The sequence below is a fragment of the Lampetra planeri genome, chromosome 2 (genome assembly GCF_965212315.1).
Source record: "Lampetra planeri chromosome 2, kcLamPlan1.2.h2, whole genome shotgun sequence".
Classification (NCBI taxonomy): domain Eukaryota; kingdom Metazoa; phylum Chordata; class Hyperoartia; order Petromyzontiformes; family Petromyzontidae; genus Lampetra; species Lampetra planeri.
In genome coordinates this window covers 9,235,937-9,262,333 of record NC_136108.1, presented here as the reverse complement: position 1 = coordinate 9,262,333, position 26,397 = coordinate 9,235,937, and the positions used below count along the sequence as shown (strand labels likewise).

Sequence of the window (26,397 nt, the reverse complement as noted above, 5' to 3'; positions counted from 1 at the left end):
ATGAAAATAAGATGAAATGTTATCTCATTTTTATTTGGTATTTTCTCAGTTCTCATGATAGACATCCTGCGTAAGATATCTTTCCTAAAAATACCACTTTTAATATTTTAGATAAAGCTGCCATGCTGAACTTTCTTTGTTACATTTAAGGCATCCACACTGTCCAGCTTTTGGAAACTTTTTTGATTTTGTGCAAACAGGGTGATGTATGAAGCACATGAGCTTGCATGACAGTGATGAAGTGCTGTGCACTGCCGCCTGTTAGAGCATGCGCTGATAGTCACCCGGCCAAGCACACGCGCGCTCCACGTTGCCATGTTGTTGGTTTACTTCTCACTGCTTTAGATAAATCGCTGCACATCACACAACCCAGCACAAAGAATTCAGAAAAAAAATCCAGTTCACTCTTACAAACAAATAACCCCACTGGAATATAAATGTATATTATTCAACCACAATAATGTTTGCAGCTATGTGTGTAATGTGAAAATGAACATACAAGAAAATGACGGCAGTATTTTTAACTTATGATGTGGTGCAGTTTTTTTCACTCACTTTGTAAAAAAGCTAGTGCTTGCGAAACAAGTTAATAATTGATTTGCATGTGTAAAAAATGTAATTTTAAACACGAAGTTGTCATTTGTGTTTTTATAATTTTAGCAATTAAAATATTTTTGTATTTGTAAACACATCTGCCAGATTAGTCAGTGGATGGTGTCTGCTTTTGCGAACATTTCCCTTGTGTTCAGCTTGTTACGGTGTTGATGGCGAGAGCGAGTCCGTGATAAGCTCGACCTCGGATAACTCAACAGAGCCCTGGTTCTGTGATCCGTGCAAAGCCGGCGTTGTGCCCAGCTGTGAGCTCTGCCCTGCCATTGATGGCATCTTCAAGGAGACAGATGCTGGCCGGTGAGTCATGGGTAGTGTGTGGTTAATGAAAAGGGCCTTATGGCATCAGCTTTGAGTGATTTTGGAGAGCTAGCTATGAGTGCTATTGAATCAGTTTTTTTCACACTGTGCTATAATGCTACTTGTTTCCCCTTTTCAGATGGGTTCACGTGGTGTGTGCACTCTACGTTTCTGGCGTAGCATTTGAGGACGTGGAGAGGCTAAGGCCAGTGACTCTCACCGAGATGTCATATGCCAAGTACGGAGCCAAGGTACTGTTGTCATGTGGTATTTATGGTTATGTTGGATTTTTCATTTCTTCCAAATGCTTACAAAATTTACCTTGTATATTACATTTTGATCCACAGCAATCTGCATCTTTGTTGTGTATAATTTACTTAAATAATAACTTAAAATAAAAATACTTGATCAATCACATGTGTTTTTTTGTTTACAAGTTTATTTGTATGGATATATTTTTTTTATAGGTATGTTGAGCAACAAAGCAAATAACATTGTCTCATTGTAGCAGTGTGTTAGAATGAATACACTATCAGTAATGTTGAATGAACCTTGCTCAGGGATGTAGCTGTTTGTGTGTGTGCTCTGTAATTATTTTAAATTCCTCTATTCACTGAATTCTGATAAAAATGTTACAACAGCCCTTTTTTTAACCTTGCTCACTGATCATTGTGCATAAATAACCTTAAAATATAAAAAGCATAATCTGAACCAAAAAATGTTCGTTCTGGTGACATTTGTCGGCTTTCTGAAAGGCCATACCGTGTCTGCTCCAGTAGTTTGTAATATAATACCAGAAAATGCAATTCAAGGCCAAATTGAAAGCTTTCTGCAAAGTTGGGCATGTTTCATGGCTTTTGTGTCTGCTTCTACACATTCAATTTTGGGGCACAATTTTGAAATGACATTGTTCAGTAGCTCCCTGTCATCGCATGGATATCAAAACAGATGGGTTAGAAAAATATGAAGAAAATCACTTGTTCAGCCTAAAATGTCTACTACATTGGCTCCACATACAATCTGTGGTTTTATGCTTCAGTGAAGCAATCCTATCACAAGTGGAAACTGGGTTGTAAAAAATATATAACAGAATGTTAGAGTTAATGCTCCTAATAAAATCTGATGGAGGAAATGTTTTGGGTATTTATGCACAAAGTGCCTCTTTATGTTTGTGTGCAGTTTTTATGAAATTGTAATTTTAGTTCAGTGCTTTGGAGGTATATGTACTCATAGCATTATACAAACTTTCCCACCTTCAAATTGAATGCCAAATTATGAGTTTTCTCTTATTTAATAAACCTATTAAATGTACTGCATTAAGCATAAAACTAAATAAATGTTTTCAATATGGATAATGATAAGTAGACAATATGACTTCTTCACATCTATCCCTCCATGTAAAAAATTATGCAATTTATACGCATTATTAGCCACACGGCTTTCTGTGCATGTTAATCAGTATTGGTTCAACACAAACTGGACGGATTTTTACATTAAATTTCTCATCAGCAGAGTGAGGCTTGCTTGAAACAATGTTGTTGAACTGCGAGATGTTTATAGGAAAGACCTCTGTTAGACATGGGTCATAGTCAAATGCAAAACTATACAATACAAAATCATCTTTAAGCAGGTCTGTTAACCTACCTATTTTACCTTTAAGCTTACTTGAAAGCACTCTTGGCCTGAATTTCAATGTGGAATAACTGTTGTAATAACACAAGTATTAAACAGTGCAAATTATTTGTTATTATTTTCACATAATAGTTACTGCTTTCACTGCATTTCTATTTTATGATAAGGTTTTGAAATACATTTTTAAAATGTGTTGTATACTATTTGATGGTTTTATTACAGCTGTACATATTATTAAAAGTAATGTTTCTTTATGCACATGTAGCAGGCGAGTAACAATACATCCTGGATTATTATGACTCATCAAACCCAAGTATTTATCAAACACCAGTGCCCTCAATGAAAGGCACTGAGGACTTTTCTGTATCCACCAATCTGAGTTCACAAAACAGATCATGTATGTTTCATGTGTCTTTTGACTGGTTGATATGTGTGTAATTTGTGTGAATTGATGGGGTAGGGTTCATGTTCAAGTAAATTTTTTAGGTATAGCCCTGTGAGCTATTCGGCTCTTGAATGTGAAGGTACAAAGAGTGCCAGACATAACGTATACCGATGGGCTTGTGGCTGTGCAGGAGTGCATGCTGTGTGAGGAGCGCCTGTTTTCCCGTACCGGAGTGTGCATCAACTGTGATGCGGGGATGTGCCGGAGCTTCTTCCACGTGATGTGTGCCCAGCGCGAAGGTTTGTTGTCGGAGGCTGCTGCAGAAGAGGTGAGACTCATTTTGCTTAGAAACTCTTTACAAGGATGACCATGAGCAGTGGCGGCAATTTCAGGACATTGCAGAGAGGGAATGTGCAAACTAACAAGATAAAAAAAATATTGCATTTACTTGATTGTTGGCTGCTTTCCATGGTTATTAGCGCTGCCCAGTAGAAAAAACGGAGTGAATGTTGACTAATCGTCAATATAAAGCCTACCACTGTTGTATATATTTGCAAAAGAATGTGCGCACATAGTACGTGTATCCATGTAATTTAAATATGAATGTACATGTACATATATGAATACATTAAAATCACTCCGAATGTGTCCAATCTCAAAAGCTAAGCAGAATTTTGAGCCTGGGCTATCTTACAAATTGCAAGGCTACTTTGTAGGGAGGAGCAGCCAGTGGAGCAAAATGTACTGTTATGCTGTAATTCCATGATGCCTGCATTCACCAACCCACACTGACTAGCGGAGTGAAGCATGGTCAGATAAGCCACACGATCTGCTCGGACTGGAGAGGCACTCATCCAGCAGTGGATGCACATGCGCTGTTTATAATGTGCGAAACAAATTAGAAAATGAGAAGTCTACAACCACTTAGTATTTCTATCAGCACAATAAAAATATCACGTTTATTTCCTACTAGCCTTTTGCCGATCCTAGGATGGAAGCTGTAATATTTACGAAAACACTGAGCAGAGTATAATTGTATCTTGTGTAAATTTAATGGCAGTGAATCTTGGACGAAAGTATGTCATCAAACACTTCACTGCATTTCACTGTAGCACTGTATTAATGGCAGTGAATCTGGCACAAAATGAAGTAATAAAACACTTAATTTCATGTCACTGTAGCACTGTATATAGTTGACCTTAAATTTGTTCAAATTCACTGTTCTGATACTTTATTCTCTTCTGCTTTCGGTCGCTGGGGTTGAAATTAATTGGAAATCGATAAAATATCTGGAAAATTACCGAGAAATGTCTATTTTACCATAATGTAGAAGCATAAATTAGACTTACCTTTTGTGTCAAGTGCTGAAGAAATAAATAAAGACACCAAATCCACTTTGTTACTGCGTATAATTATTTATTAGATTCACTTTGAATAAAGAAACGTGACACTTAAAACGAATTTGCGAAGAAAAATAAATCTTCTGCGTGAGTGTAAAAATCCACCCGCTCATGAATATTAATGATGGGGGGAGGGGTGCGGAATGTGGAGTGACGTCAAGCACGTTGCACACAAACAGACATTCTTGGCTCATTATAGTAGTAATTGGGTAACAGTTGGAAATGATTAACATCACCACATACATTTCGAGAATAGATAAAGAGTGTAATCTTATCAATATAACCTCGCAGTGTCAAAAGCTGTGTCTATTAGGTAATTTGAGCATGAGCATTGTGCAGTACCATGATTATATGAAAATTTTTCGAATCATTGTAAAGATATTTGTTATTATAAGCTGACCTGCATGTTGTGGAAGATTGAGTTTATATTTTCAGAGATTACATTCACTTACTTTTCACGTATGTTTTTAGAACAATCGTGACTTTTTTACGTGTTAAACTTTTATGACTGCAAAGTTTTCATTTATATTGTTATTTGTGTATGTACTATGTTTGAATTTTCGATGAATAAAACCCTACAATATCAACATACAAATTTACAGTTTGTTTAAACTACTACATTTATCTAAACATTTGCTACATTAATTAATTCGATTAACAGAATTCCCTCCGCTTTCTGGTAGTTACACGGATTTATAAATACAGTACGTTAATGTAACTGCATGTTTGCTTTTACATTTAGCTGATTCGTAGTCTGCCCACAGGAAATTGCAGACCCATTTTTCGCTCACTGCAAGCAGCACGCCGACCGTATGGACAGGAAGTGGAAGAGAAAGAACTACCTGGCCCTGCAGTCCTTCAGCCGGCAGATCCGCGAGGAGAAGGGAAAGGCTCACCCGGGGGACATGCAGGTTAGTCAGCATTGAAATACGAGCTGCATTGATTCATGCATTGGGGTGTTTGCAGGTACGTTTGACGAATGCGGGGGTGGGATAGTGAGGATGATTGTAATAAGTCGTGATGAGGTCAACGTGGGTTTGCATACGACTACGGATATTTTCAAGGGATGTTTCAACAAGCTTAATATTCGTCAATTTTCTTAGACCTTTAACCGGAACTTTCAGCACACCTCCAATTCGCATCGTAAATGCTACGAGCTTTTTGCAATATTCGGCGCTTCCTTGAGCCGCGCGTTCAGTGCGCTGCTGTCGAACACACTGGTGTGCAATGTGCAGCAGGCACGCATAGATGCAAAGCTGCAGCTGTACCGGGCGCGCTTCGAGCTGGCGAAGGGAACGCGGCCCAGTCCTTGGGTTCCCCGCGAGAAACTGGCACGCCCACTCACCAGCAGCGCCTCGGCAGTGCGCGCGCTCCTGCACAAAGCACAGCTGGCGGGGGTGTCTACGGACATCATGCCGGCCGACACCACGGAGCCCGGCACTGGCGACGGCCGCAGGAAGCAGATCCGCCACCCCACGCTCACATCCGACTTTGTCACATACTACCTGGGTACCTGCACGCATATCAAACCACAATGCCTCTCTGCCTGATGTGTCCCCCAGTCCCTCGTGTTGGCAGTTATGACTCATTTGGTCCCTGGCCTTTGGCACAAAGACAAGTTTATTTTGTTACATTTCATTACCATCTCTCTACATGTAGCAGATGTGATTCGTTTCAAGATAGAATATCAAGGGAGAAAGACTGACCATACCAATATGTGTATTCGGTTTTCCTCTATTAACCACTCGGCAGACAGGGCTGTGCGGTTGAGTGATTGATGCAATACTGTTTTTTTATCATTGATAAATGTATCCTCAGAGCTGGGTAGGCTAAATTAAAAGTAACAATGGGTGTCTGGTGGATTAGAGGTCAGAGTGCTGAGCCTATACTCTTGAGAACCTGGGTTTGAATCCAGGAAGACGTATGAAGTTGAACTGGGTTTCCAAGTGAGTAGATGGTCTCAGTATTATCATCATTTACTGCATAAAAAAAAAGATAAATGAGTTTTTTTGCACTTGTGGATGAATCACAACTGCTAATATACACCATCAGTTTGATTGCCATGTCGCAGATATTACTCTGTAGCAGGTTAGATCGCGTTATTTATAAATGTGTCGTAACCCTCCACCACCCAACACGGCCAATCAGCAAAAAAGTGTCACGTTGACAAAAGACAAATAGTTTACTATTTTAGCCCACCGGTGTGTTGAAGAGTGAATCCACAACATTTACAGTTTTTGAGCACGACGTTTCGCTGGTAATTACATCCAGCATCATCGGGCAATTCGCCAGAATTTTGTTTTGGATTCACTCTTCAACACACGGTGGGCTGAAGTAGTAAATTATTCGGCTTTTGTCAACATGACACTTTTTTGCTGATTGGGCGTGTCGGGTGGTGGAGGGTTACGATACATTCATAAATAACGCGATCTAACCCAAAAACGTTTATTATGAATAATATTGGTCGCGAAAGCCTACGTGTTAAACTGACTCTGTAGCAGGTTGAGTGCAAAAGTGCTCCACCCTCATTTGGATAAAAGGGTCACTTGAAAGGATCCTCCTGTAGTTCTGTGATATCCACTTCTGCAGACTACCTTCTGTTATGAGGGGTTGCACTTTCCTGAGGGAGTACCGATTGTATTCTTTATCTCATGGCAGTATGCCAGTATCACTCTTGAGATAAAATTGTGGTAAAGACGAAAAATTTGCAAGTATAGAATTATTTATTTATGTAAGCATTGATGATTAACCTGTGACCAATAACTTTGCTGCTCATGATAATCATTATTTGAAGTGGTTACCAAGGAAATAGATCCAGAACCTCAGAATGTTTACTCAATACATCTTGGGTTTTTATATGTGCATTTAATTTGTTTTGCTATCTTTGCTGAAGTCGCTTAGATTTGCATCTGCCAGTTGTCATCAAGTGATACATTTGAGCTTGGGATTTTGTATCAGGTGTGGAACAGGAATCTTGGTAGAACAGTGCTTTAAATACAAATCCACATCCTGGAATGGAATAAACATGTTGTACGAATAAAGCCATTAGCATTAATCAATCACATCATACATAAGCAATTTGTCTACGTTTTACTATCTTATATTTTATATAATGCACATTCAGAGTGCTGTATCAGCAAGTGCAAAATAAGCAGGCAAAGAATTAAATGCCGCATATCTTTTAATTATGTTTCTGCAGCCTTTACCGGAAAATATACACTTTCACATCTGCACATCTTGGTGACTTTTATCTGTGCACGTCTGCCTTTCTCATGTCTAGACTTCACTATTATAGTCAACTGCACTGTTTTTTTTACCTTCAAAGTAGGTGCACTTAAACCTCTCACTCAGGCTATACTGGATGAGCAGCCACGATAAACAGTGAGAGATTGGGGAAGCTTGCTATCTGTTTAATCGCTCTAGACCACTGACACCCGTACAGAGTTGATAAATGAAGCAATTAATAGAGTTTGTTTCACTCTGAAGTTATCTTCTTCCTGCACTACACAATATGATCATCCATTACGATGGGCTACTTTATTTATCTCTGGTCATTTTTTATAGACTGCTTGAAATTCTGCTCCCTCCTGTGGGCCTTTTCATTTTGTGTCTCAAAAATATAAACACTATATTACACATGCGCTCAGCGTTATTTTGGAAGGTATTGCAATGCGCATCACGATTTTCACTCTTGTTAATATGGATTATTGAACAAATGTAATGTCAGTTTCCTGCCAGAATGTCAACAAAAAATGTTGTATATTACGATAACTTCTGGAGAAATGTTGAGTTACATTATACAATAGAGTTTAGCAGTTGGCGTTTAAAAAGTAATTATTTTTTGGACTGCATTATTTGCATATTTTTCTACATGTACGTATATCTCTTTCTCCATCAGAGCGGAACATGCAAATGATGCAGATCCAAGAGAATATTTGTGACCAGCGGAAGCTGAAGAATGAGCTGCAGAAGCAAGAGAAATCTCTGCGGACCAGCTATGGTGGGGTACGTCATACAATGCTGCTGCTCTTAGCTCGCAGCATAGAGAAGAACTGTTAAACAATTGATTCACTGTCCTTTTCATAACAATCACGTGTTCATTAGATACTGATAGCTATCATTTGAAATGTAATGCTCTCGTGGTATTTGTTCTGTCAAATGTAGTAATTTGGTTAATTTATTTAAATCCCATTGCGAGTGTATTTGTGAATGTTTTGGTGTCCTCCTACTTCGCAAATTCCACATCGGATCTCTGAACAAAGGAGATGGTTTACTACGTAAATAGTTTTCTCTGGGTATTTAAGCCAATTGTCTCATTGAAGTGGATGTTACATACCCTGTAGCATCATTTAACATCATTTGTGTGTAGGCCATTTAAGGTTTAATCCTAATTTTTTTATATAAAAAAATACTCTACTGTTAAATAAAAACACTGCTGCTAAATAACTATACTAACCCAATTTTCTACTTGTAAAATAATTAATTGCAGTGTATTCTCACGTTGTGAAATAAATCATAATTTTTAAAGATATAATATGCCAAGTAAGTCTACCAATGTGTATCTGCCCTGGGTATTGTTTCCATCAAATGTGTCTAGGCTATTGTAGTGTTGGGCAGTGTGGGAATTTGTTACCATGTGCATTTGACTCAATTTATCCGAGAACATTATTTGATTAAGGCCATGATTATATGCAGTGTGAGACTGCAAAGACACCTTACAAATGCAAGTGTCAGCTCTTTTTGCTGCTTGTAAAGTACATAGGCTTACTTTGTGTGATATCTACACAATATAAAGAACATATGTCCTGCATAGTGTTTTGCAAACATTTAATTTTGAAAACCAGCTGTCTTAAACTCATGTTCTGTTATATTTAGATTGTAATATATCAATATGCTGTATATTAGACTTCCCTGTAATTGTAATTTTTTAAATCCTTAAAAAAATTTTGTGGTGTCCCCTAATTTTTCGTAAGTTGTGCTCTCAGTGTCATCTCATTAGACGAAGAATCCATTTGGATCTCTTCCACAGCAGTGCAGCGCCATGTTACAGAATAGCTGAAGCAAATTGATTTCACAGAGCTACCACTTTAAAAGACCTCTGGTCCACACTGTAGGGGGCAGCGCTTTCCCCATCCACACTGCCACAAAGGGTAATGTTCAGCACATGACAGTCAAATCAATATTTGTCATTCTAAGAGCTGTAATTTAGCAAAGTAAAGTGCAAAAACAAATGAAATCGTTTATTTTTGTGTATGCAGTCATTGGTGCCCGGGCTGAGACTTTTGACTCATTACAGTTGAGAACCTGGTTTAATCACAGGTGGCTCTCTGGATTCGAACAAAATGATTTCTGCAGTACCAGCTCACATCTGAGCCACCCAAAAAAAACCTCTTCACTTTTTCTCTTACAGCTTATGGAGACCTTGGACACCTTGAAGAGTCTGAACAATAAACTCCAGCGAGAAGGGCATACCTTGTGGAGCACCCTAGGGCAGATCACTGGACAGGTTTGCCTAATTAAGCTTAAACACTGGGTGGCTTCTTGTTGTATTGTTCTTGATGAATTCCGGGAGAAACTGTAAGTACCTTGTGTATACAGCATAACTACAATAACCCCCCCCCCCTCAAATCGTTGCACCTGATGAGTTAATGATGACGTCACCCTGCTGCTGCTGCTCTATATAAGAACGGGAGACAGAGCAGAGCCTCACCATTCTGGCGAATTGCCCGATGATGCTGGATGCAATTACCAGCGAAACGTCGTACTCAAATTGTAAATGTTGTGGTTTCACGCTTCAACACACCGGTGGGCTAAAGCAGTGAACTATTTGTCTTTTGTCAACGTGACACTTTTTTACTGATTGGCTGTGTCGGGTGGTGGAGGGTTACGACACATTTATAAATAACGCGATCTAAACCCAAAAACGTTGATTATGAATAATATTGGTCGCGAAAGCCTACGTGTTAAAATAACTACCTTTTGGCAACCTTTTTAAAATGTGTACATTTAAACACTGCTGAGTGGAAACCATGGTGTGAATTATAAAAATCACAAATATTCCAAATAAAGGGAGGCAAACAATGTTAGACTGGACATATTTACATTCATAGTAATACCTTCGGCAGCATAGTGAATCTATACATTTTTTTATGCCGTTGAAAAGTAATGAAGATCACCGTGAGGACATAAAAATCCATCCCAGAGAATGCGAGCAAAATGAGATGTGCCGGTGATGTATAGGACAGTATCCGTATCTTTAAAGGGAGCCCTTTGTGTTGCCGACCAAGGCCGAATTCAAACAAAAGCTGCTCTGCATGCGGCGTGTGCGCACGTCCCGGATGGCTGAGCAGCTGCGCCCACGTGGGACGCCTCTCGATGCGACTGTGATGGATGTGCCCGCCGAGCCAGCGAGATCGGGTGCAGATTAGCCCTGGTAGCCTGGAGCCTGGCCAAATAAGATAATTTTTCTAATTAACCTTCAGAGTCCACAAGCTTGGCCAGCGTTACCATGCTCGACTCAAAACCACTAACATTCATCTTGTGCAGTGCAGGCTCCAGCCCTTAGGAAATCTATCATGGGTTCAGATAAGGCAGAATGGAGCACACTCACAGTTTTACTTTCGCGATTCATGAAAACTTTGCTCAGATTTCCCTCACCAGAAGTGCGTAGTCAAGATTAATTAGTAACAAAAACTTTTGTCAGTGCAGAATGCAAATGAGAAGGGCTTTACAATTAAGTGGCAGCTTTGAATTTGATCCCACTTTTATGGGATTTTGTTTTGTCATAAATACTTTAAATTTATTATTCAAGTTAATTAATCAAAACCTTGGTGCCCCAGTGTAAAGTACATTATTTGTAAATGTCCTAACAATATATTTATTATATATACATATCTGCAGAAATCCAAGCACTGAATTATTTTCTTACATATCAAACCAATTCTGATAAATGGTAAAAGATGTCACATTCATCAGAATAATTCAAAGCATTAAAATTGGAAATTGTAAGCCATCATTGTGATTGATCATACATTGCATTGTGATATCATTCCTAAAGGACTCCACTTCCATGCGTATGCATGGTCAGTTTACTTGAGTGATAGGTTTGCATTAATACGTCTACTGCTACACATTGAAATGTGGCACAAAATATTGCATTGTAGGCAGCGGTTGAGTGTTGTACACCCAATTTGCATATGTATTCCCAGCTGAGTGCCTTATCTGAAAAATCTTTATAAGAAAGTGATACTAGACAATTCTGTCAAAATGGCAAGTAGTTAAGACGATTCTAAGCTTTTGTATGTTGCTGTTCACAGTTGCGTAGTGTTTAATGTGTCATCGCATTTTTTACTTGCAGAAACTGACGCAGCCTTTAGTACTGCGAGTACTGAGGGAGCAGAAAAGCAGCCTCATGAAATCGGGTCAAGAAGCATCTGTGTCCCTCCCTCAGATTCTGCACAGGTACCTAATATCACAACACTGGAAATAGCCCTTGAGGGTCAGAGAGCTTTCGTGCACCTTGATTTTATATACGTGTTAATCGGCACAGTGAAAATTAGTTCTTGGATTAAATGCACTTGCTACATCTAAACCAAGCAGTTTTCAGAATTAATTATTTTTTCAAGTTACATATTCAACATGTTGCATCGATTTACAAGTTGATGGATAAATACTGTTACAGGTTTTTTTGGTGAAAAATGTATTTACTTTGGAATTGAAACAGTAAATGTATGTGTTGCCTGCATGTGCTACCACCTGCCCCAGCTGTGGCATTTGCCAGGAGAGCAGTGACCAGCACCTGCTCACACAGTGTGACACCTGCCAACGCTACTACCATCTGGGCTGCCTGGACCCCCCTCTTACCCGCATGCCACGCCGCAGCAAGAACAGCTACTGGTCAGACAGTGGGACACACTGGCATTCACATTTCTACGATGTTGAAAGAGCTTCTGCTTTTTGCTCCTACATAGAGCTGAGAGAGGCCTTTGCCCCAGCAGTATAAAGTTACAGGCTGATAACAACAAATCCCGTTGTGCCAAATTGCTACACGGCTATGTTTTGACCAATGGCTAATAATAATAACAATAATTGTTTGTGGTTGCTTTGTGAATATAATCCAGTGGCATTATTTTCATGTCTCGTTCAGCACGATGCGAAAGGGTCGGCACGTTCATGCATTATCTCTGATCAGGATGTGACACTTTATAATAAATAACTGCCCAACCACTTAAATTGGAAATCCTTATTCTTTCTAAAGCAAAACATGGTATATAGTTGGGCATCAGGGTGGTGCATATTTTATAAAGAGTAAAAGTGTTTATGCATTATAGGTTGGCAGGGTGGCGCAGTAGCAACACTTGTGCCTCACAGCAAAAATAGCTGACTCCGGCGCCTGTGTGTGGAGTTTGTGTGTTCTCCCCCTGTTCTGGAAAGATTGAATTCGGCCTCTCCGGTTTCCCCCTGAAGGTAAAAAAAACCCCATACAATGTAACTGAAATTGGCCGAATGATTACCTACTAATAACCTAATTGGGATTACGCATAATTACATTGCCCCTACTTAAAAAAAAACTTGGCAGGATCCGCATGAAAATAAGTCTTATGACTCAGTGAGGCCTTTCCTGGGTGAACTATCATAAGAATAAATAGTTACGTCTGTCAAGATGATCTAGTATGAACAAAACTTTAATATAATATAATGTATTGTTTCTATCGGGACTGACTCAATAGAAAAAGTTGACAATTTGTTTAAAGGGTTACACAAAATCTAGAGACCCACTTTAGTGCTAAGAGGGCCAGGCTTGGTGTCCCAGGCTTGGTGTCCCACCCAGCCTTGCCAGGTGAGGTGCTCTGTCCCTAGCAGAGTGACTAAGTGACTGTCCGAGCCCCGCAGTCTCATCGCTGTCTTAAGTTGTACGGCTTCCTCGACTGACCCAAAGGGCTGTGGATTATAATGGCTTCTGCCTTGTTAAACTTCGTTTATTTTTTTGGCTCCGTAAAATAATTTGTACCAACTTGTCCTCTATCTGTTTAATGCCACAATAGTACGTTGGCGCATAACAATTATGCTGTTGGCTGACAATCTGCACAAGTCAGGAAACATTAACGTTTGCAATTATTGAGCATTCGTCTTATCAGAATATAATACCTAATAATTGTTAAAAATACAAAATGTATTAATCACAATTATGACAATATATGTTATTTCCCTTTGCCTCAGGCAATACTAAGCAGAACAATGCTGTAATGTCCTATTTATGATGTTGCAATCATCAATGACACTTGTATTTATTTGACGCACCACAAAATATCACCGAATGTTTTGTATTTTTCATCTTGCGAAGAATGTTTGTTGGACTTTAAATGTCAGCGCATGTGCTTTCACTTTTCTCAATACAGTAGTTTACTCATGCAAACAATTCTCATTAGGGCGGATCTTGACCAGGCTCTTAAAGTGTTAATTAATTTATATTTGTCCTGCCACTTGGAGTCAGTTTGATTGATTATTATTATGGCTTCTTCATAATTGGAAGCACATAGTTTGTGCTAATTATTATTAAATTACATTTTAGCAACCCTACATCAACTCTCTAAGCCAGTGAACTGTAAAAATTTGTGTTACAGATCATGACGTTATGTAAAAATACTTTCCAAATTAATTAAAATATTTTCATACTTGAGTTGATTTTTCTTTATAATATTTGAGTTTTTATGCTCTTTGGTTTTTTCGGTAAAGTCACGTCGGGCGCAACACCAGCGTCCATCATCAGGTGGGAAAGCATGGTCTGCTGCTGAGGCAGACTGTTTAAAAGGTTTGAAATGGGTGTAGCTCAAGGGTGACAAAGAAGTGGCCAGGGCTAGTGATGTTAATGTGAGAAATTAGTATGTAACTGTAAGATAGGAGAGCGGCCTCATCGACGAGGGCATGGAAGTGGCTATGTTAATGTGAGAGATTAGCATGATGTTAATGTGAGAGATTAGCATGTAACTCGGCCTCCTCGACGAGGGAGTGCAACCCAACGGGTGTAATCCGAAGGGCCTGTGGGTATGAGAGTGCAATCCAAAAGACATGTGAGCATGAGAGTGCAGTCCGAAGGCAAGAGAGTGCAATGCAACGGACATGTGAGCATGAGAGATCTAAGAGAGAGGCACAGAGAGAGACACAGAGAGTCGAAATAACAGCTGACATATGCAGGTTGGATGGAAATATCACAGTCAGTTAAGACTTTACCTGGTTAATAACGTCCTTCCAATGATTGCTCAGTTTGTACCCATCCTCTCGGTTGAAGTTGTGTCTGTGTTTATATATCTGGATGGCTTCATGAACAAATCTCCGAAGGTAGCCGGTAGGTTTGCAGAGTACCTCCGTCTTGGAAAAATCTATTTCGTGTGAGCCCACAGCGTTAAAACAATGATCGGCAACGGCAGAGGTATTGGTCCCTCCGTGTTTCAGATCTGCTTTGTGTTCACGGACGCGGTCCGACTACTTTGAAGGCACGTAGTCAAAGGCTCCTCGGAGCGACTGAGGTGTGTGTTAATGAGTGTATCACTCAATGTATATGGAAGTGTCGTTTGTCTCTCGCTAAAGGAAATGGTTCTCCCACCCGTTTACTACACGGAGATGTGAAGGTTTCTTGCATGTCGCCATGTGAACGTGGGCACGCAGGCAGTGCTCGGAGTGTGACAGGTCGGGTAGTAGCTCGTCGGATGGTGACGCCACCGCGGAGACGCTGCTGGACAGCATGAAGCGCTCTCGGCGACAGGTGAGGGAGCCCATCAAGTTTACGCAGCTCCCCGACTCCCCGTCCGAGGACAAGAAAGTAAGTCTCTCAGCTGCATGCATCGCAACCTCGCGTGTGCGCTTGACAGGAGTGTGCTACAGCACGTTTATAAAAAAGAATTCTGCGTGAGTGCATTGTTGAAAACTTTTAAACATAACTTTATTAATTGCAGGGTTCTTAAAAAAAGTCTGCATATAAATACGTGCAGAATCTAATGATGGGACAAATAATGAGCCGATTACATCACTGCAACAGAGCCTGTTTCCAAATGTCTCTTGTTTAAAATAAAAAAAAATATTCTTAATGACATTAAGCACAGCTTGAAAATCAGTTGCATCATGCAAATGGAAAGTATTGTTTCAGATGATGAAGCTTAATATGTAGATGCCTTAATAAGTTAATATAATTTAATTACACAAATGAACACTGCCTTGTTATAATGTTGAATTTGTCGTGTCATTTTATCTTTCTTTTTCATCTCTTCATGTAATTGATGTTGATATTCTTAAACTTTGGAATAGCACTGGCATTTATTTTGTTTGATGTACACATTTGTGTGCAAACCAAATATCTACACTAACATAAAATAATATTTTGCTTGCCAAACGCAAAACTGGATTTTAAGTCTCTACTCAATGACCGAACGTACTTTGTACACGAGTGTGAATAGTTTCTGCCGCTAACAAATGCAGAGACATAGGTCAGTGAGCTGCCATTTTTGGGGGATGTTGTTACATTTGCAGTGAATGTTAGTCTTTCTCGGCACGGTGCCACCAGACTATCGTCGCGAAGTTATTTTTGTTAAATATTAAAATATAGTTCTCCGTATGCATCTACAGTTTTCTAGGTTTTCGTTGCAAAACATCGTTATGCATCTCAGTAAGCTCTCGCTTAAGTCAACAACACGAATTGAAAACAATATAAGTTCTAAAATGTTTATTTTTGGCATTTGTTAGCATAATTTGAAATATCAATCTTGTTAAGTCTTTCAAGATAGATTTGAAGCTTTCGTGACTGCATGGATTCATATTCTTAGGTTTTTTTTTTTTCGGTAAAGTCACTTGATGCAGCTAATCTGGCTGTGACGGTCCCACCTGATGACGGAGATTTGTGTTGCCTCCGAAACGTCGTGATCTTTATTTTATTTTAATTTATTTTTTTATTAATTTTGATGTTTTACCTACGTGACTTTACCGAAAAAAAAAAAACCTAAGAATATCTTTCAAGATACACTATATTTTACAAATCCTCAAGGCTAGCCTGCAGTACAGACATTCACTATTTATGTGATTAACGGAGACCTCAATTATTAATATTGCCTGGTAGGAGCAACTGCATGTTTTTAAATACTAAATTTTCTCAAATTCTTAACTAATAGCTATATTGTTTGCACAGGAAGCATGTTATATACAGTATATATAATGTAATAGCCATGCAAGTAGTATATCTCGATTTCCCCTGTACGTTTACCAGGTCTGTTTTGCAAATTCTATTAGAATGCAGATATGATCCTTACTCCTGCTGTGCCATTTATTTTGTTCTTGCAAATGGACCATCTTTTCGGCATGGTATATTTAATGCACGATTTGCATTTGTCTTGGGTTTCCCTCATTTCTACCCTTATTATTTCGGCACTTACTTTGATTACCTTGAGTTATTGGCTTATCTATTGAATCCTTCAAATCCTAAGAATCTTACGCTCTCTGCTTTTTTGTATAACATAACAGCATCTACAGAAGCAGCAGCGGTCAACAATGTGCCCTAAAAAAAGGTGTGCGATTGGAAAGGTAGGTTGTGTTGCTCATAGATATGTGTTGTGCACTGAAATATTTTCAGTAATGCAACGAATGCTTTCTGTGTTATTGCATCATGCCATTGCTCACTCCGAAAGCTCACAGGCATCTTCACTTTCATTTACTTTTCAAGAGACGGAAAAGAGGACGGAAGAGAAAAGCAAAGGAAGAAGAAATTGAAGAAGAGAAACCCAAGGTATGATGGTGCATAGAAGAGTAATGCACCACGGGTGTCGTTTATTGGTTTACACTTAAAATGTGTCTTGTGAACATGACAATACATTTTGATTTAAAGCTTTCGTGACTGCAGGGAGTCATATTCTTGGTTCTTTCGGTAAAGTCACGTAGAAGGGAAATAATAAAATAATAAAAATATAAAACAAAAAAAATTATCACGACGTTTCGACTGCAACACAAGCAATCGTCATCAGGTGTGAAATCCACAGCAAGTCGAAACGTCGTGAGAATTTTTATTGTTTTATATTTCTATTATTGTATTATTTACCTTCTCCGTGACTTTACCGAAAGAACCAAGAATATGACAATCCATTGTTTGCATGCATCTCAATTGCATATCAATAGGAAAAGGACAGCACAGGGAAAATGTACGAAAAACATTCCAAAAAGATCCTCCGTCTTCCTTTAAAATGAAGTACAGTAAAGTGGTTTACTAAGCATACCGTTTGTAAAGTCTCTTATTATATGAGAAAACAAGGTTGTATGTGTAACTGTTTTCTTTATGTAAATAAATACACCTGAAAGGTGCCCATGAAAGAGAGTAGTGCAGTATAAGAATGTGAATCATGTTGCTCTTAGCTAACACATTGACATGAATATTCGCATGAATAACTGCATTGGATAATGTGTTTGAGCATATGCAGTTTTCACGCTGAATAATGTTGTAGTGGGTCACCCTGGGGCTGGGCCACAGTTTCTAGAAATCTACGTAACTGACGCCAAATGAATTGCCACGCACCACGTGTGTTTGTCTGTGTATCTGCCAAATCCCCTCATCCCCCTGAAGGTTTGTCCCAAGCCAAGAGAGCCCAGGCATTTCGGTGCAAAAAAACCAAAGGCAGAAGAGCAGCAAATACAGTGCACGACATGTGGCACCTCGGGGAGCAGCGACACCACAGTGAGGTGCTTTGCCCGTCGCATTGCGTTCTTCACTCTTCAACATGCCTGGCATCGCTTACCCAGAGCCACACTCACAACTAACACGTTTATTCCGATTTTCAGTGTACCCCAACTTATTTTTTTTTGCTCCCATACTCAAATTCAGTTGTCCAAAAGCACTCTTCTCTTATTTTCATCCATCTCTTCATTTAATAGTTTTAATCCTGATCCACCTTCAAGGATTGTTGTAGGTATCTGAATTCTGTTGTTTTCCAACTGTGTCCCTCCAACAGTTTCTCTTGTGTAGTGAACTTGTACGTGATTGCTAATATTTATCTTGGGCTCTGCTTTGCAGCCTTCCTTATTGAGTTTCGAAATAATTTCCTGTAGCTTGTTTGCACTGGCTGTGCTATCAGAAAATCTGAGACGTAATTTTGCAATTTTCGTTTAATGCCTTAATTTTCTCATCGGAAAATATATATTCTCATGTTTGTATGATAACTTTGGCAGAAGTGTGTCTTCTGGTCTTTATCCCCATCTCATTTGTATTCGTTACTGTCTTCATGCAGTCTCAGTGTAAGTTTTAGTTTTGTAAATGGATTTATTATTTGAAAATATTTAGTTTTATACCTGGTGTTGTTCATACCTTGGATAATTGTCTCAATTTCCACTGGGTCATTTGCCTTTTTATAGTCTACAGAAGTTAGACATTGGTATTTTATAATCTTTATTCTTTTCCATCTTATAGATAGTATGTGTTGTGGTTTTTGGTAGAGAAACCATTCCTAAACTCAGCTTGCGTATGTGTTTGGGTGGCCTGTGCATTGTTTTTTTGTCTTCCCGATAATCTTTGCGAACAACTTGGATACGTGTGATACGTTCCTGCACGCTACCGATTACGTGTTACAACTTTTATTCTCGTGAACAATTTTCCCAGTGTAATTTATTGGTATCTCGAGTGTTTTTTTACATGTCCGTTAGATTGACAATACTTCAATTACGTACCATTATAATACACTTATTGTGAATATTCCAGGTAGTAAGCCCCACGGGCAGAGAGGGGGTGGGGGGGGCTGGTGGCACTCGAATCGTCTTCACAAGAAATTGAAGCAGGCTGCGTGCCGACTCGGGCTGGTTACAGTTGTACAGACTTAAGTGCTACACGCGGCATTGCGTTTTCTCCCAAGCTCATCCCATTATATCAGACAAGATGGTGTCGGGCCGCGGACCATGAACTAATTTCTGAGAGGTTATTGGTGCTGAAAGGGCTGCTGAAGGGAGCGGCTATTTTGCTGTTGGATGATCGCATTAAATATCAGCGCACTTTGAGCAGCCATGTGCATAATGCAGTATCCGGCATCAAGTTTGGTACATGTGTAATTATTCGCTTTCGAAATGATATATGGGGATTTAATGCAAGATTCATAAAAGAACACAAGTTTGCATGAATAGCGAAGCGGACGCCTCACAAAATAGAATTGAGTCTGTGTGATGGATAGCTGTGTGACAGCCACAGGTTTTCAGAGATCTCTCCGTCAAGTGCTTTCTGTAAAGAGTATGCAAGAAATGTGGGGACCAGGCACACATTAAATTTACCGGGAGACACAGCACTGCATTATGATGAACACTTTATGTGAATTACATTTTTGCACAAGTCATCTTAAAGTTTTCTGCTGGTCATGCTTTATGCATTTTTGTATCATTATGTTTATTGTCACGTCCTTTTTATCTGTATTGTTTAAAATTTATAGCACATAATGTCTTGTGAACATGGTACTAAAACTGTTGATGTAATTCTATAGTAATGTACTTTGCTTTTTTTTTTATTGGTGGGAGAGTTGAGACAGGAGGTCGAAACAGCAGAGGCTGTTGGGAGAGGGAGAATAAATTTCGATTTAAAGCTTTCGTGACTGCAGGGATTCATCTTCTTGGTTCTTTCGGTAAAGTCACGTAGAAGGGAAATAATAAAATAATAAAAATAAAACATAAAAAAATTCAATTCTCACGACGTTTCGGCCACAATGCAAGCAGCCATCCTCAGGTGAAGAACAGGGCTGTCGGAAAGACAGCGTCCGAATGAACACCACCAAGCTTGGCAGCGTATATTTAAGCAGGGGTTAGAGGAGGAGAATACGTTATCTCAGAACTCATCAGTGTGTGTGTCGCACACTCTGTGGTCTCTTCACAACAGCTTTTAGCTAACCATTGAACAAAGACGGTCACCGCATCACACACTTTCAGATGCGCCTATGCGGCCATCTGCAACGCTCTTCCTTCTGATATTAGGAAGCCACTGGAGCTATGCACTTTAAAATCTAGATTGGAAACAATTTCTCTAGAACTGCTTTTTATGTTTAGTTTGTTGTCCTTCCCCCGCACCTCCAATAAGCACGGTTGTCGACGTACGGTGCGAAATAAGTTCAACATACAAGGACTGTGATCACATGACCACTTCCTTGGGCTCGATGATGCGTGGTGGTAGCAGCACGGTGTTCATGAATGAGTCTGCATGTATTCATACATGCGGGCCAGTGACTCCTCTTTTGAGTACGGTAATCAGCAATGCAGTTGGCATATATACAGCATGACATAAGTTCCTGAATGTGCCTCATGATTAAAAGGGCAGCAACGTAAGTTACAGATGATATCACAATTTAACCTCTTGCAGCCGGACTAATGTTGGGAGAGAGCCTCTCCAGTTGTGGGGGATTTCTGGCATTTTGACTCAAAGCTTTCGTGTCTTCAGGAATTCATACTCTTTGGGTCTTTCGGTAAAGTCACGTAGATAGGTTCAAAGAGTATAATTTAACTACAATTAAATTAACTTTGCACACATGTAACATCTAACACGTTTCATTAACACTCAATAGCTTGCTAACAATTAACTTATCATTTAGAGTATAACATTTACAATTTAAAAAACACTTAAGTCACTACAATTTAAAATGAGTCGCATCATAATGACACTTAGGTAAGGAGCCGAAGTTCACTGGATGTGGAAAGTTCCATTTCTTATCGTGTGTTCATTAAATAATAATTACAAAATTAGATTTGTTAATACAGTAAAAAAAACACAAGTGATATCTTGCGGATAACGTGGATAGCCGACATCTCTTGAGAGTACGGCTTCACAAATTGACACGGTGTGCACGATAGCACACACTCAATTATTTTTACGTGCATTTTCAAAGTGAATTAAATTCTTGTTTTAGTCAAACATGCATAATAGCAAAATAAATGTATTTAATTTGTGTGCATAATGTGCAAATTGAAAGTGGAACGTCATCATTAGTTGCCCCTGTTATAGGATGATATGTGAGGATTGACTGCAGAAGGCCGAATGGCTTGCCACGCGCAGCTTAATTAATTAGCATGGGAGCAACGATCCAGTCAGTTTTTTGGTTTCTTTAATACTTGAAAACGATTATTAAATAATTTTCTGGGAACCCCTATGGCTTACCCAAATTTCTGGCTTACCCGAGTCCAGATTTTGCGAGGTTTTACTGTGAACTAAACTTAAAAGTTTCGAGTGAGGTTTTACAATTAAAATCGCATTGGAGAATGCTGCATAATTAATGTCCTCTGCTTTCCAGATTAGCGAAAGCTCACTGAAATGCACGGTTTAAAAACGCGAAATATCGACAAAATCCCCAGCCCTTTCAGATCACATGAACCCAGTGGCCGTTTAGAGAGCAGACAGCGTCACGGCAGGAGGCCTCAGACAAATGGCCGATGGGCCGTAAGTGATTAGGCAATGGGATGTGTTTGAAGAGAAATCCGTCAAAGTGGCGTTAAAGTCGTCTAGACATAATTGGATTTGTTAGGAGAGCGTTGGGGGATTAATGTTGCAGAGCGGTGGCTGGCTTCATACTTGGAGCCATACTGAAACACACGCGGTTTTTAATTCTTTACTAAATGAATGCAGAACAATATTTTGTGCCGCATTACGCCACTACAAATCACTTTGTGGGCAACTGAAGCAAAGGGTACGTGCTGGTTTAATTTCACTGTCTAAAAGATGCTGCTCACTGCAGCTCAGGCTTCATGAAGACTTGATTTGGCAGTATTTTATTTTGCCATGTCACGTCTAATTGCGTTGTTTGTGCTGGGCCAATAATTTTAATGTATTACAGCACTTTCCATTGCTTTACATAAATCTGCTGTCATGGTAATTTCCTGTATTTCAGTTTCTTTGGAAAGGAAACCCCTCTTTTCACATAATTTACCTGTTTGAGATTTTTCTCAAGTAAATATTGATAGAACTTAAGGAAGTAGGGCTGTTATTTCTAATACAATAACATATATTGGCTTGAAGTAAATTACATTTACGGATGTATATTTGCTTTAAATATTGATTGCAGTGAACATAATATGAGGAGGTGTTGAAGTTATACATTACAAAACAATTCCCCCAGTTTGATGACATAATAGTATTGTTCTTTCAGTTACATGGACGTACATTTTTTGAAGTGAGACGTGACAATTAATAACAAATCATATTGAGCAATGAATTATACACTTCAATACAAATGCAGGTTAGGGAATAGTTTTCAGGCATGTGGAGAGTTTGTCTAAAGAATGAAAGGCTCACATTTTGGACAGCAGTTAATCTTTTGCATTTTATGTTCACCCAGGAAAGTGTGGGATTGAAAGCTTGACCTTGTGAAGAGTTCCCCTTTCCCCGGTTAGCAGCGGTGCTCGGCTGAGTGATTTAACAGCGAGTTGAGCGCTGATATTCACGCCTGTGCGTTTATCCCCCTGGCTGGAGCCATCTGTCCCCAAAACGTTGGTCCTAAATCAGCCCTACAAATGCAGGCAGCCCCAAACGCCATGCCACTACATCGCATTAGATGTATTAAATAACTACGGCTCAATGCATTTCAATTTTGAATTAATGTAGCAAATGAATGTTTTACAGTGGCATTGTGTGTATGATGAAATGTTAATGGTTTGGTAAAATATTGTTACTGCGGCGGCAGCTGCCATGAAGTGATTCAGTGGTGCTCACTTTGTTATATTCCTGGGCATCAGATGTTTATCCTGTCCGGATTTACAATTCAAGCCCTTTTAGATTCATTGTGCGACCGGGATGTCCAAATGTGATTGCGAATAAGGAGAAGGCTTGTTTTTTAAATGAACTCTGAGTTATTACTGGAATTGTCAGAGCTTAAATCAATATCAAGGTATTCTATGGTTCTTTCGGTAAAGTCACGTAGATAGAAAATAAAGTAAAAGTTTAAAAAATATAAAAAACTCAGGACGTTTCCATCGCAACACAAGCGGTCGTCATCAGGCGGAGAGAAAAAGGGGGGGCAAGCCTCTAACTGCAACTGCTTATAAAGGTCTAAAATGGGTGCAAGAGCAGTGGAGTAGCATGAATGGACGAGCCAAAGTTGCGAGTGGGCGGGGCACAAGAGTCGTGGTGCCGTGCTCGTTCGGCATAGTCCAAGTGTGTCAGCAGCATGGGCGGGGCAGCAAATGTTAATGTGGGAGAAGACGGGTAGAGAGAAGGGGCAGAGGTAGGGGGTAGAGAGAGGGGGTAGAGATAGGGGGAGAGAGGGGGTAGAGATAGTAGAGATAGGTGGTGAGAGAGGGGGAGAGATAAGGGGAGAGAGAGGGGGTAGAGATAGGTGGCGAGAGAGGGGGAGAGATAGGGGGGAGAGAGAAGGGGGGTAGAGATAGGGGGAGAGAGAGGGGGAGAGAGATAGGGGAGAGAAGGGGGTAGTGATAGGGGGAGAGAGAGGGGATACAGATGGGGGGGGGGAGGGGTAGAGATGGGGGGGGGGATAGAGATGGGGGGAGGGGCATCGCACCTCGCTCCACACATCCACACGGCTGATGGTGGAGGTTGACAAAAAATTACTATCAGTACTTGCAAAAATGTAACGACATGTTTCGGACCGCGTTTGTGAACATAAGGCAGATTTGAAACACGGTAGGACCAATACTTCTGCCGTAACTGATCATTATTTTAATGCGGCTGGCTCACGAAATTGATTTCTCTAAAACGATGGTACTTTGCAAGCCTCCTGGCTATCAACAAAGATTCGTTCATGAAGGCATCCACATATATAGACACAGAGACAATTCCAACCGAGAAGACGGTTATAAACTCAGCAATCATTGGAAAGATGTCATCAACCACTTTGGATCATGACTTGATTTGTAAGTTCTTGTCAACTTCCACCATCAGCAGGGTGGATGTGTGGAGCGAGGTGCGATGCCCCCCCCTCCCATCTCTACCCCCCCTCCCATCTCTACCCCCCCTCTCTCTCCCCCTATCTCTTTCCCCCTATCACTACCCCCCTATCTCTCCCCCTCTCTCTCCTCCTACCTCTGCCCCTTCTCTCTCCCCCTGTCTTCTCCCACATTAACATTTGCTACCCCCGCCCATGCTGCTGACACACTTGGACTATGCCGAACGAGCACGGCACCACGACTCTTGTACCCCGCCCACTCGCAACTTTAGCTCGTCCATTCATGCTACGCCACTGCTCTTGCGCCCATTTTAGACCTTTATTAGCTGTTGCAGTTAGAGGCTTGCCCCCCTTTTTCTCTCCGCCTGATGACGACCGCTTGTGTTGCGACCGAAACGTCGTCAGTTTTGGGTTTTTTATATAAAATTTTTTATTTTATTTTCTATCTATGTGACTTTACCGAAAGAACCATAGAATATGAATTCCTGCAGTCACTAAAGTTTTAAGTCAAAATTTAAATATTAAGGATTATATAATTAATCAGTAAGCACATTGCTTGTGTAATAATTTAAATAAAAAAATGTAACTGATGAAAATGAGAATGGATCAAGGTATAGAATGTATTTTTACCATATGGAATACACAATCACGCAATTTCTTATCTTTAAACATATATAACTAGCATTGAAATAAAAAATTGTGCATTTCCTCACCATGTCTGCTGTTTTATAATTGGAAGAAAAGCTAAAATAACCAGTTTTTTCTCTTGAAATTGCATATCTTGTGGAACTTTTTGGACTAAAAAATCTAATAAAAAAAATATTTCTTTGGTGCATCATACATTTCCATTAAACAGTTTATAGACAATAATGAAAGGCGGAATGTTATTGCTGAAGATCTAACCACAAACCCTTGAATGGTAATACAATGAAATGCTGAGTAGAAACATGATCGCTGCGTGTTGTGCGTGTTTCTTGTTTGTACTTCTGTTGCAGGTGTGATCAGTGCACCCTGAATTACCACTTTGGCTGCCTCAACCCACCCCTTAAGAAGTCGCCTAAGCAGTTCGGTTATGGTTGGATATGTCAAGATTGCGACTCCACGCCATCAGAGGTGAGACCTTAATTTGGATCCCTTGCCAGGAGCAGTGCTGCTTTCTTTGTACCTGTTACATGGTCATCCTGACATCAGCCACCGCTCCACTGCATTTTTTATCAGTACTTGCAAAAATGTATTTGTAAACTCACTGCAGCATCAGTGATTGCAAATTGTAAACGCGCCTGCGTCATTGTGTAAATGAAAGCATCCGTTTTTTAAAACCAGGTCATGCAGAAACATGTGACTAAGGCTGTGAATTAGTTATACATTACTACATTCATGGAAACTTTAAAATAAATGTTTTGTACACAATGGTTTTGATAGAAATGATGCAGGATGAATTTATTTTTCTAAAAGACAATTGAACAATTTCTTTGACATTGACCATTACTAACATATCATTACTAACATGTTTAAAACAAAATCTGAGACTACTAGGTTTCTTTGGGAGTTTTTATGTATATACATAATTAAATACAACGCAATTAATAGATTATGTACTACCATGTTTGAAAACGAATGTGTACTTGCGATTAAATGTAAGACAGAAAATATCAGGAATACATTCTAAATGTGCCACACACGATATCCAAAAGGTATAACTATTAATTCTATTTATCTGGCATTGTGTTGCAAGTATCAATTCAGAAAATAGCATCTATTTGGATCTGCTTTTGGTACGAGAACTCTCAAGCTGAGTGTTTTTTTTATGTTTTAATAATGTAACACATTGTACGGTGTTAAAAACACACTTAAATAAACACACTGACATTTAAAAAAAAGTCTGAATTATGCATGTACCTCAATGATTTATATTCGGACCATAATGTAATTTTTTAATGTGTAAGCATCAACCTCACCAGTAATAATTGTGTAAGATAAGATGGTTTGCTTTGCAGTAAAGTGGTTCACTGCCATGAACCAGGGATCTCTCTATTTTAATGAGTAATGCCCCTTGTTGAATATTTATGGTGTCATTTTAAACATCTCATTTATAGTGCGGTATAAGTACACAGCTGGACCTTAACCAGCATGAGAGAATGGTTATGTTTATGGGTTCTTGGCCACATTAACGCTACAATAATAA

General features: G+C 39.5%; 1 protein-coding gene across 6 annotated transcripts in view; it reads left to right on the top strand.

The window, feature by feature from the left end:
* PHF14 (PHD finger protein 14) overlaps positions 1 to 26,397 on the top strand; it is a 40,787-nt gene that overhangs the window by 7,322 nt on the left and 7,068 nt on the right. For 3 of the 6 annotated variants that reach the window (XM_078605837.1, XM_078605835.1, XM_078605838.1), the window contains exons 7-20: positions 750 to 909; positions 1,049 to 1,160; positions 3,117 to 3,254; positions 5,091 to 5,237; positions 5,562 to 5,835; positions 8,225 to 8,331; positions 9,737 to 9,832; positions 11,684 to 11,787; positions 12,091 to 12,222; positions 14,992 to 15,145; positions 16,834 to 16,893; positions 17,033 to 17,095; positions 17,924 to 18,039; positions 25,208 to 25,325. In XM_078605837.1, coding sequence (XP_078461963.1) covers positions 750 to 909; positions 1,049 to 1,160; positions 3,117 to 3,254; positions 5,091 to 5,237; positions 5,562 to 5,835; positions 8,225 to 8,331; positions 9,737 to 9,832; positions 11,684 to 11,787; positions 12,091 to 12,222; positions 14,992 to 15,145; positions 16,834 to 16,893; positions 17,033 to 17,095; positions 17,924 to 18,039; positions 25,208 to 25,325 — 1,781 coding nt within the window. The remainder of the gene's footprint in view (positions 1 to 749; positions 910 to 1,048; positions 1,161 to 3,116; positions 3,255 to 5,090; positions 5,238 to 5,561; positions 5,836 to 8,224; positions 8,332 to 9,736; positions 9,833 to 11,683; positions 11,788 to 12,090; positions 12,223 to 14,991; positions 15,146 to 16,833; positions 16,894 to 17,032; positions 17,096 to 17,923; positions 18,040 to 25,207; positions 25,326 to 26,397) is intronic. The other 3 variants (XM_078605840.1, XM_078605839.1, XM_078605836.1) reach the window with 2 other exon arrangements.